Raw genomic sequence first — 15,471 nt, 5'->3', positions numbered from 1 at the left:
TTCCAGTTCCTAGCTACCATCAGTCGTGCTGCAACCAACAAATTCGATATCAGCTCTATAGTTCCTTTTCCACACTTTATATCTTCAAATAGTGACAGCAATGCTATTTTTGGTGTTTGTTCTATTTTCATTCCCACTATTTCTTCAATTTCTGAGAACACCATCTTCCATAATCTTTGTACATATTTGCATTGCCACCACATATGTAAATACGTTCCTTTTTCCCCACAACCTCTCCAACAATTTGCTGAATGTTGATCACTTATCTTATTCAATCTAACCGGGGTTAGGTAGGGGGGGGCGGTTCTTCGTTGTTTTAGATCTGTATTCTTACTGATGCTTTTGAAAAAACACTTCTGCCCCTAAATGAAACAGGAGACCAAAGGGGCTTGATTGCTCCATGGGTCCCCTTTTTAGGAACCTAGGACGTTGCCCTATATTAAGCCAGATTATTTGTCCATCTAGCCTAATATCATCTATGCCAGCAAGGGGTCTCCAACATGGCGCCCACAGCCACCAGGGCACCCGCGGGGACCTCCCATGGTGCCTACAAAGCTCTACACTGCCTGCTTTTTTTAAAAAAAAATATCTTTTAATTAAAACCTCAGAAAATGTTATTGTAGTCTTCTCCTAGCCTCTAGCCTTGCTCTTTCTCCTTTTGCCTTGGAAACAAAGCCCTATGAGGAGAGACTGAAAGAACTGGGCATGTTTAGCCTGGAGAAGAGAAGTTTGAGGGGAGACATGATAGGGCCAGGATCTCTTCTCGATCCTCCCAGAGTGCAGGACACGGAATAACGGGCTCAAGTTAAAGGAAGCCAGATTCCGGCTGGACATCAGGAAAAACTTCCTGACTGTTAGAGCAGTACGACAATGGAACCAGTTACCTAGGGAGGTTGTGGGCTCTCCCACACTAGAGGCATTCAAGAGGCCAACCTCTTCCAGCCATCTGTCAGGGATGCTGTAGGGTGGATTCCTGCATTGAGCAGGGGGTTGGACTCGATGGCCTTGTAAGCCCCTTCCAACTCTACTGTTCTATGATTAGTGTTCCCTTGTCCTTCTCAGCTGCTAGCCTTGCTCTTTCGCTCCCCACAATACTCCCCTCTTTAGCTCACTTTTGACTAGCCAGGCTCCCACGGCAGCCATTCCGTGACAAGCCACATCCTCTGCGGGAGCCATTTTGCGTTGTTGCCTACAGCAGTTTCTCAAATTCCCGAATGTGCCCATGGTCCAAAAAAAAAAAAAAGCTGGGCTGCCCTAGACTACTCTGATTGGAAGCAGCTCTCCAGTGTCTCAGGCAGAGGTCTTCTTCCTCACCATCAGACCCTTTTCAATTGGAGATGACGGGGATTGAACCCAGGACCTTCTGGGGGCAAAGCATGTGCTCTACCACTGGACTAGAATCCATCCTCATTGTTCCAGTGAATGTTTCCACTTCATACAAGAATGGCCTGTTACGAAGAAACCAGAGGTCTTTCCAGATGGTGGACACCATTTTTTTCCCCTAGAATGTCCTTCAACAACACTACCTCTAGGACATTTAGGTGGGGGAAGGTGGAATCTACACATATAAAAATGGTGGTCACCACTGGAGCCAATACCAGTTCCTCTGGAAGTTTGGAAGCTTTGGATACCCCTGCACCCAACGCAAGTTGGCCAGAAAAAAACACATAAAACACTTAACCTGTTACGAAGATGTCCTTAGTATCTCAGACCCAACCCAGCAAATGCCTTTTATAATTGGATTTATAGAATTCCAAAGCTGTTGATTTTACCATTTAATCACCCAAAAAGTTCAGTTTCCAGTTCACAACAGTCTGTAATAATTTTTTTTGCAAATGTCAGAAAGATTACCTTTAAAAACAACTGCCAGAGCCTTAAAAACATTAACTGATTCCCACAGGAAAAAAAATTCCAGCAGAATTCAGCAACTCCCTTGTTCCCACCCCTGTCACTTGTACTTCCATCGCACGCTGAAGCAAAAACAAAAATTGCGGGTAAAATATCATGCAGTCCTCTCTGCACACCCACCCGCCATCCCATCACAACCCCCTAATCATCCCAACGTCGTCGAGAGCCAAGACCAAGAAACTTATTTTCTATTCACTTTTTGAGCAGTCGAGAGATGGTGCCCAAGGAAAAAAAAATTGTCAGGTATACCAGAAATAAATCTCTCTAGGTACATCTGGCAACCCCAGTTGGGGGGGGACTCAAACCAGCAGGTGTGCAGCCATAATTACGGCCACAAAGGTATTTGACACATCCAGGTGTGCTACTGATCAAATATATGAAATCCCTGTTATTCTTTGGAAATTCCAGCCCCACCAGGTGCCATCCTTGGGAAGGAAAGTAAGATTAAAGAATTAGACGCTGATCTTCAAAGTGCGGATGCCCCCGCACTGACACCCACACACCCACACCCACCACTTTATTTCAACTGTCGGGATTCATTGCAGCACAACCCCATACATGCCTGCCCAAGAAGGGAAAAAAAACCCATTGCTTTCAGTAGGATTATCCTGCAGGTAAGTGGACATAGCCTTCGTTCCCAAATCACTTCTTAATCCCAAATCAAACGTGTCTGCATTTCATCCTCTATAAACAGGGACGTTCCCTGAACGCTAAATCATCCATCACCTCAATTAATCCGCAGAGAGGGATGGAGAAGGGCAAATTCCCTCCAATGCTCCCCGTTCTTCTGGTGCAAGTCACCTTCTTAACCCATATCTTGCTTCTGCTTTCTCTCATCCGGATAACAGTCCCTATCCTTGGAATGCCCAATACTGATTTTGTTTCTATTTATTGAATAGATGTATATACTTCTGACCATATTTTAAAATTTCTCTACGCAGTTTTAAGTTCTACAGCTTCTTTCCACATCACCTGTTGCCTTTGACAGGTAAGTGTCTGACTAGCAATTAACCCACTTAAAACAAAACAACAACAACAACCATTCATGTAGTTGCAACACATGCAGTCATAAGGATTATTTTGTTATAAACATCACTAGTCTTGGTTCAAGATACTCCCAAAATGACGCAACGCTGTTGCCCTTGGAGGTTTTAAATATGACAACTTTAAGAGTGTCATCAAGAGATTGCTGATTTTTATCATCAGAGTATATAATAATAGTTGCTACTCTGTAGATGTCATCACTTCTATCTTGATTGACCTTTCTCCTTTCCTTTCTTTTTACAGACTGAAACAATAAATGCTTCCAGCACCTTACGTTTTAGACAGACGCTAGACAGGTTTTAATGACCAGATCTTCTACTTATTAAATCATCATCGACTCCGCCTAAGATGGAAGACTCAGGGCAGACAGCAATTAAACACACACATGCACACAATTTATCTCTTGTGCATTTAAGAACTCACTACTACAAGATGTAGTGATGGCCACCAATCTGGATGGCTTTAAAAGGGGATTGGATACATTCCTGGAGGCAAAGGCTATCAATGGCTACTAGCCCTGATGGTTGTGTGCTATCTCCAGTATTCGAGGCAGTAAGCCTGTGTGCACCAGTTGCTGCGGAACATGGGTGGGAGGGTGCTGTTGCACCGTGTCCTGCTTGTTCATCCCTGGCCGATGGCTGGTTGGCCACTGTGCGAACAGAGTGCTGGACTAGATGGACCCTTGGTCTGATCCAGCATGGCACGTCTTCTTATGTTCTTTTGTTCTTAAAACCAGAGTAGAAGTCATGTGTTTAAATCTAACTCCACATAACCAGGGCCAGATTGGGCTAACTACGGTTAACATTAACCAAGATTGCTTCCAAACCATGGTTTGCCAACCCACTTCACACCATGGTTTCAATTCATGGTTGGAGGTTATGGCTAACCATCATTTGCTCAATGAGGATGTTATAGTCAACTGTGGTTAGAGGAAACCAAGAAATGAATGATGAAATCCACGTGCCAGAGGAGAAGAAGCCTACTACATGTTCCATAGTTTAGAGGAGCATCTGTATTAACCTAAGAAACCTGATAGAAGCAAATGAACTATGAATTTAAAAAATCGCAAGACATGGAGACCTTTGTGAAGTATTTCACGTTACTGAGATCAGCCACCTCTCTCACACACGCACGCTAACCACAAACAGGCAAAAACCTAAAATTCCGAGTATTTTACTTGGAGTAAATTATGTCCTATAAGTAAGATCACGCTGTATCAAATGTGACTTTCAGAAAATTTGGAATCTGAGCTGGTGCCCAGAGGATCACTTTCAAATGCTTCCATCTGTGTGCTGTGGAAGTTCACTACAACTATTTTCCATATGAAAACACATATTCAGCAAAGGAGCAAAACTAAGAGTGATGGTAATTATTTTTAGGACACCAAGCTAGCATATGGATCTCGTTGCCATTTATATATTTTAGTCACTGAAACAAAAAAAAGCTATTAATCAATATGTACACCCCATATATTAACGTAAACATTCATCATTCTAATACTCCTGGTGCGTCACACTGATAATTTTTTTCCAGTCTTCCAGTCTTGACACATTTGCCTACAGCTATCAGCTGGTTGACCTTCCTAAACACAGTTAAAATGTTCTGGGCATGGAAAAACCCTTAAGCAAAGACATCGAAGATAGCCGAATAGCAAGGCAGCATGAAAATATTCCCCTTAAAATACAGAACATCAAAATGCAGCATGAAAACAGCTGAAGCTGAGCAGATTTTATTTTTCCTACGCAGGTTCAACTCTGTCAATTATGGGGGTGCGGAGAGGAAAGAAAATGCAGCTGTTCCATTTTACGAAGCCGCAAATCCCCCGATAAAATGCAATGGTGAAATTGAAGAAAGCCTAAACAAACCCCACAATAATTCAATTGCAAAGGCACAGGGCTCGTTTGCATGGCTTGCTTTCCCTGAGGTTAATCTCAACGCAAGTAAAGCACCAGCTGGGAAGTAGTCCAGCCAAGCCGCTAAGACATATAGAGGCCGAAATTGACACATTGGCCACTAATGCAATTGAAGGTTTGTCAATTACAGGTTCTTTTTTTCCTTCATCCCTCTATATACTAGAACTTTGAGTTATCCAATAGAACTAGAATCATAGAATAGTAGAGTTGGAAGGGGCCTCTAAAGCCATCGAGTCCAACCCCCTGCTGAATGCAGGAATCCACCTTAAAGCATCCCTGACAGATGGCTGTCCAGCTGCCTCTTGAGTGCCTCTAGGGTGGGAGAGCCCACAACCTCCCTAGGGAATTGGTTCCATTGGCGTACTGCTCTCACAGTCACCAAGTTTTTCCTGATTTCCAGCTGGAATCTGGTTTCCTATAACTGGAGTCCATTGTTCCGTGTCCTGCGCTCTGGGATGATCAAGAAGATGGACCTCCTACCACAAGATGTAGTGATGGCCACCAAGTTGGATAGCTTTAAAGGGGGAATAGAAATTCATGGAGGAGAAGGCTATCAGTGACTAGTAGTCATGAGGGCTATATATTACTCCCAAAATCAGATGCCATATGCCTCATGTTGCTGGGGAATAGGGGTGGAGTGGTACTGTTGCACTCACGTCCTGCTCGTGGATTTCCCACGGGCAGCTAGTTGACTATGTGCAAACAGAAAGTTGGATCAGATAAGCTTTGGGTCTTATTCAGCATGGTTCTTCTTACATTCTTATTTCCTTGTGCATTCCTATCGCCCACGGGGACTGACTGTTGCGGGGATACCTCTAGAGGGCAGGGCTTGGAGGTTAAGTCCCACTCCCAGGAGGAACCCTGGGAGGCTCCACAGGCCAGATCAGGGTGCCCCACAGGTCAGAACTCACCCATGGGCTGGAGGCTTTGCAAACCTACTATATAGTTAAACTATGGAACTCGCTACCACTAGACGTAGTGATGGCTACCAATTTGGATGGCTTAAAAGGGGGGGTCTTCTTACGTTCTTATAGGATTGTGCGGTTAGTTGCTTTTCAGCTTTCAGCTTTCCCCTCTGGGATTAGCATCTATCTCCTTAGCAACTTTGATGCTTCTTATCTGCTGCTTTTGGCGTTTTTCTTTCTTTCTTTTTAGAAAAGAACTTTTATTTTTTCCTCTATTTTACATTTAGCCATTATTGCTTTGCCCATAATGCTGGATAGAAATGTAGAAAATAAATATGTAACTCCGACATGCTCTTCACATATTCAGAAACAGCCTGACCGTATGTGCCGCAGGCCTCGGTCGAAAGACACACATCTGACCCCCTCAAATGAGAACCGTGTGGCCATGCTTGAGCCAACATTCACAGGAGAACGTCCGATCCCCTTGAAAAATTAAAGAATGCAAAAATGCACCAGCATTAAGTGGAGGAGGGTTGTGCATGGATCCGCCCCGCGACGTCTGAGCTTAGAAGTCAATTTGGGTCGGCACACGATAAATCATGGCAATCTAGCAGAAAATTGGTAAGCCAGGGGACTGGAGAGAGAGAGAGAGAGAGAAAGAGGCTTTCTCGTTCAGCCGCACAGAGTCATCTGTCAGCTAGAGATCAGTTGGCCCGGCCCCCTTAATTAGGGGTGCAGCAGCATCAGGTGCAAATCTCGTGTACCCAACAGCGAGATGGAGCTAAGAATGTCCTTAGACAGCACAGGTTTAATTAAACACCTTCCAGACATTTTAGCAGACGTTTCCTGAAATAATCTCATTTGAGAGGTTCTCTCACCCCCCCTTTTTTTTAATAATAAAAAAGAAGGGAATTGACAGTAGTAGTAGTATATCAAGTCGTTACAATACCTGAAATTAATTGGGCCAAAGCTGCAATTAAGGACTCCGTAATTTTCAGCAATTTAAAGCTACACTTCATTTGGAACCTAATTAATTCTAGGCAAATATTTTTCCCATGACAAACCTTTATTTTTTTATGACTGCTCTGTGCACTTGCCTTCTAATTACTCTTTAATTAATCTACCCTTAGTATAACATTATCGGATTTTTTGGCAACCCACCAGGGGAAGACGGTAAGCCAATTGCAATCCCGTTGCGCAATGGCTTGACTCAAATAATGCCACTTTCAACACCCCATTTATTTATTTGTCTGTTATGTTACTTTCCTTTCCCACCCACGGGGCATAAGAACATGATACTTGATAGACATCTCGTATCAGACTCTTCGTCTAAAAGGCGGAGCACGTCGTAAAAGGCATTTATTTTAAAAACTTCTAATGGGAACCATGCATATTGGACCAAAAAGAAAAAGATAACTCTTGAAGCGTGCCATGACAAAAGTGGCAAAGAAGAAACCCAACAGGTCAAAATTCTTTCTGATATAAACTAAGCTGGTTCGATTAGCAGTGGCTTTGGCTCAAGCCAAAATCTGGGCTATATTTTGGACAACCAAAGGAAGGTTTCAAAAAGCACCTCTAATTTATTCTGGGAGGCTTCGTGCGCTACCGTGTACATTTTACTATCGACAGATCTAAAACGATCTACCTTTCCGGCGGATCTTTTGCATGCAAAGCACCCGCCAGCCAGCCAGCGAGAGCCCTTCCCTAAACCGTTGAACAAACTTAAAACGCTGTTATGTATTTTATATTCAGAAGTCACCAGGTCCACAATATTTCATGACAAGCTGGATTCTGGGATATCTGGGCATTATGTTCCCCAATGTTATAGCAGGGCTGGATCGGACGTGGCTCTGGGGCTGCAAATCACACATATACACACAAACACGGCCTCTTGTCCAGTCACTGCCACCAGTAGTGGCGGTGGGAAAATGAATGGCTTGCTGCCAAATTTCGGCGGCAAACCACAACCGAGGCTTAAAAGAGACACATCTCCCTTGCTAAATTTGTCCCCTTTTCCAGCCTCCGCTGTGGGTTTGCCACTGAAATTTGGTGAGAAAACCGCCACGTTTTTGCAGCTGCCGCATCACGACACAGAGCCGGCATGAGTGTGCCCCGCGGGTAGGGTTGCCATACGTCCCGGAAAACCAGGAATGTCACGGTTTCCAAGCATTTCCAAAATGTCCTGGCCAGTCAGTCAAGAATCCCGGATTCCTGTTCCAGCCGGCTGGAGAAATTCCAACCTCCGAAATGGTGCCTTGAGCCTGCTCAGTGGAGTGTCAGCCTCCACACTGAAGTCTCCTCTAGCTTTTGGGAACTAGTGGAGAAATGTAATTTAGTGTCATTTTTCCCCCTGTTTGTTTGCTTAAACTGTTCTTTGCCTATTATTTATTTGCAGGTGCTTAGGTGCTTTAGTCTGCAATCCTATGCATACTTACCTGGGAATAAGCCCTATTTAACTTAATAGGATTTGTTTCTGAGTAGACACACATAGGATTGCAGAGTTAGATAACTAAAGCTTAGACAGCTTTCTTTCTTTCCCTAGACCTTTACATATTGCTCAGTTTTTTTTAAAAAAAATCATAGCCCCCCCACCCCCCACCCCCAAATTGCCCCAGTTTTGTGGATTCAGAATATGGCAACCCCACCCGCGGGGGACCCAGAGAGTGGAAAGTAGCTCCCCCTAAGTTCCAAACCCTATTTTAAACACATGAGGAGGGAGAAGTTGTACAGGTTAACATCTAAAGGGCAGTTGGATGTGGGTGCGTGTGAGACCAGAAAGTCCAAATTTAAATCACCCAACTCCCTCCATAACTGAAAAAGAACAGGGGTATTTTCACAGTGTTCAGGCGGCTGGATGCCTACTTTACCTGGAACACCACTGTGGGTGTATATATATAAACATACATGCACACACCTTAATATCCGAATGAGTCAGTTTTTGTTTTGCTTTGATGGAGGAAATCACGCTCTTTCATCTGGTTGTGAGCCAATTTAATGTTGGCATATAGACTTAAACCATAAATTGCCCACCCGAAATTTAAACTCGTTGCTTCAAATCCATTGCATATACTGTGCTTTCGTATGCTGGGAGCGATCCTTATTTCCTGGTACCCGTCCCAGGTAAAATAACTATCCCCATTGCTTCGGCTGTTGGGCGGTATAAAAATGCAATAAATAAATAAATAAATAAATAAATAAATTGCTACCCTATTTTGCCTTTAAGGGGTGCATTAAAAAAAAAAAGAATTCAGGGAGTGCCCAAGTGCATCCTTTCCCCTTCATTTCCATACCGCCCAATAGACACAACTCCCATCCTATCTTCACTGTCAAGACAATAAATATTGCTTAATGCATTTAATGTGTTTTATGGCTGTAAGCTGCCCCGTGAGGGCTTCTGCCCCGAAAGGCGGCCAAGAAATGTTTTAAATAAAGAAATAAATTGCAGTTAGGTCTGGAAAACTCTTGTCTGAATCCTTGGAGAGCCATCCCCGGTTCATTCGATCCCTGACATCTCCAGGTAGAGCTGGAAAAATAAACTCCCGCCTGAAACCCTGCAGAACTGCTGCCAGTCAGTGTCAGGAATACTGGCCTAGATGAACTAAGGGCCTGACTCCATATAAAGCAGTTTCCCGTGTTCCTGAACCCACGAGGGTTCCAAATCTTTTTAACCACGGTAATGAGATCGGGAAACGTTACGTCGACACCAGACACAAAAAGGCCCAGTGAAATTAAAAGTGGTTTGTCATCGCCCGAATTTCAAACCATCCCACCGTACCTGAACTTGAACCGCCGGCCTTTGAATGCGCTCTGAATAGCCTCCTTATTGTGCTCCGCCGCCAAGCTGGCAGGAACCGGAGTGTCAATCTTTCATCTGATAATCAGATCATGTCCGTGTTCCGACCAAATTTATTAAGGACTTTTTACCAGCGCTATTAGCTCAAACCAGAAAATCTAGATCAAAGGAGGACCACGTTTGCCACACAATGAAACTGTTATAAATGTTTAAGCACGAGTGAAAATGCCTCCATTGTGGCGACGAATTAATAATTGAAATCAACTTCTCTGTTATCCCAATGTGCTGCCGTATTTCTTTGCCGTTAGCGGGGTCAAGATTGGTTAGAGGGTGAGAATTAGCGTTTGTTAAGGGGGTCAACATTGAAACCCTACAGGGCTGGTTTAGCTGTTAAGTCATTCCTCCAAAGGAAGCCATGCCATTATTATTATTATTTTTTTAAAAAAATCCTGCTGCAATTTGGTAACCTGTAAGTGTCTTATCCAGTTATTTTCTACACAACCAGACCATTCTAATTATATAAGTAAATACTGAAAGGATAGGGCACAGCAGTTTACTGAAGGGCTTCAGAAACAATGTGAGCTTCAACACGCTTACCAGGCAACTTAAACTCACTTACTAGGAGGTCTGACTCGGTATAAGGCAGCTGCTTAATCTCCTATGTACTTCTATGTGAACATGTGTAGCATTGCAGCACAAATGCAAAAGATCCTAGATTTGAAGTGGGGGGAGGGGGAGGTTGGCTAATATTGCCAAAGTTTGTTTTCATGCTTTCATGTATACGCTTCATTTCACCCCTTCCAAGTCATTCACTTTAGCGTGTGATTTCACCGTGACTTTTCTAGAATGTCTTTCTTTTATTATGATTCAAATTATCGGATTTTGCTTGTCATCTGCGCATCATGTTGTACTTGCAGTAATGTTGTAGGAGAGCCCCTGTCATGGTTCCTTCTTCTGGCCTGAACCTCCTGAGCAACTCCTTAAGGATCCCTGCCTCCGTAAGAGTCCTACATTCCTTCTTTTTTTACTTTCCCTTTCCCAGCAACATGAGGTTTAGGCTGTAGATGTGGGAAGAGTGACACTCCAGACACTTGTGCCTTAACACAACAGTTTACTAGTGAAGTACAACAACCTAATTAACAATAAAGGTATTTAGAACTGAGTGATGCAAAAGGCATTAAAAGAAAACAAAAGTAGCAAAAACGCTTTCTTTTACCCTAAGTTGCACCTAGACTTCTTCAAGCTGCATCTTTCTGCTCCTTCCTTATGGCCTGGTCTTTCTCTGGCTCTCTCGCTCTTTTATCCCCCACTTTGAAGAAATGAAACTTAACCAGAGAAATGAAACTTAACTAGGGAAATGAATCTTAACCAGAGAAATGAAACAACTGCTCTCAGGGATACCCCCTCTCCCCCCAAAAAACAACTCAGGCCTCTAAGGCCTGACTTTATTACCATACCTCAGTAGGCCTCAAACCTTCACAGCCCCCTAAGGCCTGACTTTATTACCATACCTCAGTAGGCCTAAAACCTTCACAGCCCCTAAGGCCTGACTTTATTACCATACCTCAGTAGGCCTCAAACCTTCACAGCCCCCTAAGGCCTGACTTTATTACCGTACCTCAGTAGGCCTCAAACCTTCACAGCCCCCTAAGGCCTGACTTTATTACCATACCTCAGTAGGCCTCAAACTTTCACAGCCCCCTAAGGCCTGACTTTATTACCATACCTCAGTAGGCCTAAAACCTTCACAGCCCCTAAGGCCTGACTTTATTACCGTACCTCAGTAGGCCTCAAACCTTCACAGCCCCCTAAGGCCTGACTTTATTACCGTACCTCAGTAGGCCTCAAACCTTCACAGCCCCCTAAGGCCTGACTTTATTACCATACCTCAGTAGGCCTCAAACTTTCACAGCCCCCTAAGGCCTGACTATTACCGTACCTCAGTAGGCCTCAAACCTTCACAGCCCCAAAGTTCCAAAAAAAACCAAAACCACTTTCTGAAGAGGACGGCGAAGAGGGATAGAAAGGGGGAAAGAATGACTATTGTAAGCGTGACAGGAAAGAGACAGCCATTGCTCAATCCACAATCGCCATCGCTGCCAGAGAGACAAGTCATTGATACCCTGGCTGACTTCGCTCCAAGTACGCCAAATCAGATTCTCCATCTGTAATTCAAACTTTAAAAACCCTATGACAATTTACGGAACGGGGATTAATTTAGCCGTTCCCCCCTTCCCCCAATCAAAGCCTTATTTCATAGCTTCGTCCCGAATCCTGTATATTGTCAGGATCCCTTTTCTCCTTTGAAGACTTAGTGAATGATTGAAGTGTCTACTTTCCGAGAAACAGATAACACAAGCCTAGTAATCCGACTCTAAGCTACTGGATAAAGGCAGTTTGTTTCCTCTTAGCCCATCTGTCAACACCTCTTCTGTAATTAGTCCTAATTATTACAAAGGGCTAGCCTCTCATTCGCATTATTAAATCAGAAATAGTATCATAGCCAGGTATCTTTCAACGCCTCCCTGACCAGCGACCTTCGATTTCATTGAATCTTCTATCAGTATCCGCCTTTGGAAGAACCTAGGCAGTAATTTTAGCATCAGCTTCAAAAGATGCAGATCCCATGATGGAATTCCAGGGATGCATTCACGAACACACCCACATCATGCAATGGGAGAGCAAAGGAACACAATTGACCTTTGCATTGTTCTCTGGCTAGCAGGAAAAAGACACGGACGGGGACAGACACACACACACACACACAGAGACCTTCGTTTTGCTGAAGAGAAATGTTTGTGGGTTTCAAATCTTGCTTCGGAGTAGCCAACAGCAGGGAACTATGGCAGGCCAGGAAATGTTTAGCCATTTTGTGACGGTGTAAAGGTTTGAGGCCTACTGAGGCAAGGTATTGAAAGTCAGGCCTTAGAGGCTTGGGGGTGTTTCCGTTGGGAAGGGGGTATCCCTAAAAGGAATAGTTTAATTTCTTCAGTTAAGAATCACCTCCCAGTTCAGTTTCATTACTTGAAAGTGGGAACAGTGCTTTCTGTTTTGGGGAAAGAAGGTATAAAAGAGTGGGACAGCTGGAGAAAGACCAGGCCATAAGAAAGGAGCAGAAAGATGCAGGTTGAAAAGTCTAAGTGCAGCTTAGGGTAAAAGAATTTGTGTTTTTGCAACTTTTGTTTTCTTTTGTATCATTCACCTCTATTGACTAAATGCCTTTGGTTGTAAGTTGATTGTTCTACTTCACTAGCAAACTTGTGTTTAACCTAAAGCATCTGGAGTGTGACTCACCCCATTTCTACAGCCTTAACCCCACATTGCTGGAAAGGGAAAGGGAAAAAGAAGGAAGGTGGGACTTTTAAACGAGGCAGAGGTAATTAAGAAGCTGCTTAAGGGACCCAGGTGAGAGAAGAAACCCTGACAGATGCTACATTCACAATAAAATTTCTCTTTCTTTCTTTCTTTCTTTCTTTCTTTCTTTCTTTCTCTCTCTCTCTCTCCCCCCCCCCCACCCCACTGTCTGTTCAGAAAAGACCATATAAAATTATCAAGAGATTGGGGCAGCTCCCCTATAAGGAAATGTGATTATGGGGCTTCTTAGAGCTTAGAAAAATAGTGAGTAACAAGGGAAGACATGAGAAAGGTGGACAAAATTATGCATGGTATGTCAAAGTAGATAGGGAGATGTTGTTCATCCTCTCTCATAATAGCACATCTCAGGGTCATCCCATGAAGAAGGTTTTGTAGCTATTACTCCTTACAGCAGCTTTCTCTAATTTGATGCCATCCAGATGTTTTGGATTCCAACTTCCATGAACCCCAGCCAGCATGGCCTATACTAAGAAATGCCGGGAGTTGCCATCCCAAACATCTGGTGGGCGCCAGGTTGGGGAAGGCTGCCATGGAGGCTTTGTCTTTATCATTTCACCACCTCATGTAAATGAGAACGGATGTACTGGAAGAGATGATGAGAACCCTGATTAGAAGTTGGCAAAGAGGCTAAATATTTTTTAAACGCTCAAGAGGAAGCTTTGTTGTTGCTACTGGAAAATAAATGCTTAATCAGAACATCTTCAAGACTTCCTCCTTCTCCTTGCTGTTGCTGCCGAACGGTAGTAGTCGAATGACCACAATTCAGTAGAGAGTAAGATAAGGTTCCACTCGACAGGCCTAAATCTACCTAACTGCACTAGGTTGTGGCCAACACTGTGCTACAAAATAAAGGAAATTTCAACTCCATGTCAAGTAGTTTAAAGCTACAATTCTTAAGAGGTCTGAGGCCCTTGGAGATGCCATGAGGGCGAAGGTGCTCAGAGTTCTGTTGCCAAGGCAACATCACCCCTTCACATCCAAAGGGCCTGCATTGTCTTAAGAACGGCCATCTTTGTCCTCAGAGGCATGGTCTCCTCTAGTTTGTTGAGCATCTCAAAATGAGGAGGAAGAGGGAGATAGGAGGACCACACCAAGGTCTCCAAAATACAACAGTAAACAAAAAGCAAAAAGGCCAGCTGCCTCCTCTGATGGAAGTTTGAAAGGTGGCAACAAGAGAGAGGGACCTTCTCAGTGGTGGCCCCCCCGATGATGGAATAACCTCCCCAGTGAGGCCTGCCTGGTGCCAACATTGTTATGTTTTCACTGCCAAGTTAAAACCGTCCTCCATTCTCAGGTGTTTGGTAGCATATGATAAGATTTAATCGGCTCCTGGGATTTCTTAGTGTCGATGGTTAAAATTATATGTGTATGTATACATATATATGAAAGATAAATAGACAAACATTACTTTAAAATATATTTACAGCTAAACATTTCGGCTTCCACCTTGATCTCATATATAAAATACACACACACACACGTGTCCATGGACACTTGCTACATTTGGACATAACAATAATTTTTTATTTATTTATTTAAGGATTTTTATGCCGCCATTCAGCCAAAAAAGGCTCTCACGGCGGCTTACAAAAGTATTTCTTGACAGTCCCTGCCCACAGGCTTACAATCTAAAAGACATGACACAAAAGGAAAGGGGATTGGGAGGGAGGAGGAGGAGGGGGAAAAGAAAAGCAAATTCAGGCACTACAATCTTAGTTGCAAAGTTCAGCAGTTACAGGTGACAGCAGGAGGGAGGGGGCTCTCAGCTGGAGCTGGACCCAGGCATGGTGGAGAGGTGCCTGGCTGCTGCTTCCTCCCTCACTGGTGGCCTCTCCAAAGACAGTTGGTAGCAGGAGGGAGGGGGCTCTCAGCTGGAGCTGGACCCAGGTACGGTGGAGAGGTGCCTAGCTGCTGCTTCCTCCCTCACTGGTGGCCTCTCCAAATTATGGGGGCGGGTGTTCTTACCTGAATAAATCTTGGGCTTGGGTTCTCTCTTCCCACCAGCCATATAGGGAACACAGTGTATAAATGGACTCTTACTCATGCAAAAATGGAACCATATGGGATCATATCATTCACATACTGTGTAGGAAGGGACCTTTCAAAAAATAAAAATAAAATACTAATTATTTTTCAGTGTTCCCAAAATATTAAAATCTTGGAGAGATATTTATATACGGGGTAACAGGGCTCTTGCAAAATCTTATGGACACATAAATTCTTCATGCCCAAGGTTTATGGCCGCACTTTATGCCAAACATATTAAGTCTTAATACATTCTTTGCAGATGAGGTTAGGGAGGGTTTGCTCACATAAACGCACAACATTTATGTTTGCAAAATGCTTTTTATTCCTGGATAATGGGTTGGATCCCATCCAAGTTAGTTGCACATAGGACCCACTGAAATCAATGGGGAAAGTCAGCAATGACTTTTAAGCTCCTATTGATAATTTGTTTAAAAAACACCAAAAATAGAAAATAGAGTGTATGTCTCGATAAAGTCAAGCTTCTTCTATAGTCCTTTATCTTTTA

General features: G+C 43.6%; 1 protein-coding gene across 2 annotated transcripts in view; it reads right to left on the bottom strand.

The window, feature by feature from the left end:
- Nucleotides 1-15,471, bottom strand: part of GNB1L (G protein subunit beta 1 like) — a 57,014-nt gene that overhangs the window by 26,787 nt on the left and 14,756 nt on the right. Inside the window, exon 3 of one of the 2 annotated variants that reach the window (XM_063143769.1) lies at nucleotides 3,939-3,981. The exons of the other annotated variant lie outside the window; for it this stretch is intronic. Within the exon in view, the coding sequence (XP_062999839.1) occupies nucleotides 3,939-3,940 (2 nt within the window). The 5' untranslated portion in view covers nucleotides 3,941-3,981. The remainder of the gene's footprint in view (nucleotides 1-3,938; nucleotides 3,982-15,471) is intronic. 2 annotated transcript variants of the gene reach the window in all.

Source organism: Elgaria multicarinata, chromosome 18, assembly GCF_023053635.1.
Source record: "Elgaria multicarinata webbii isolate HBS135686 ecotype San Diego chromosome 18, rElgMul1.1.pri, whole genome shotgun sequence".
Taxonomy (NCBI): domain Eukaryota; kingdom Metazoa; phylum Chordata; class Lepidosauria; order Squamata; family Anguidae; genus Elgaria; species Elgaria multicarinata.
Note: the sequence above shows the minus strand (reverse complement) of the source record. Positions and strands in the feature narration are given on the sequence as shown.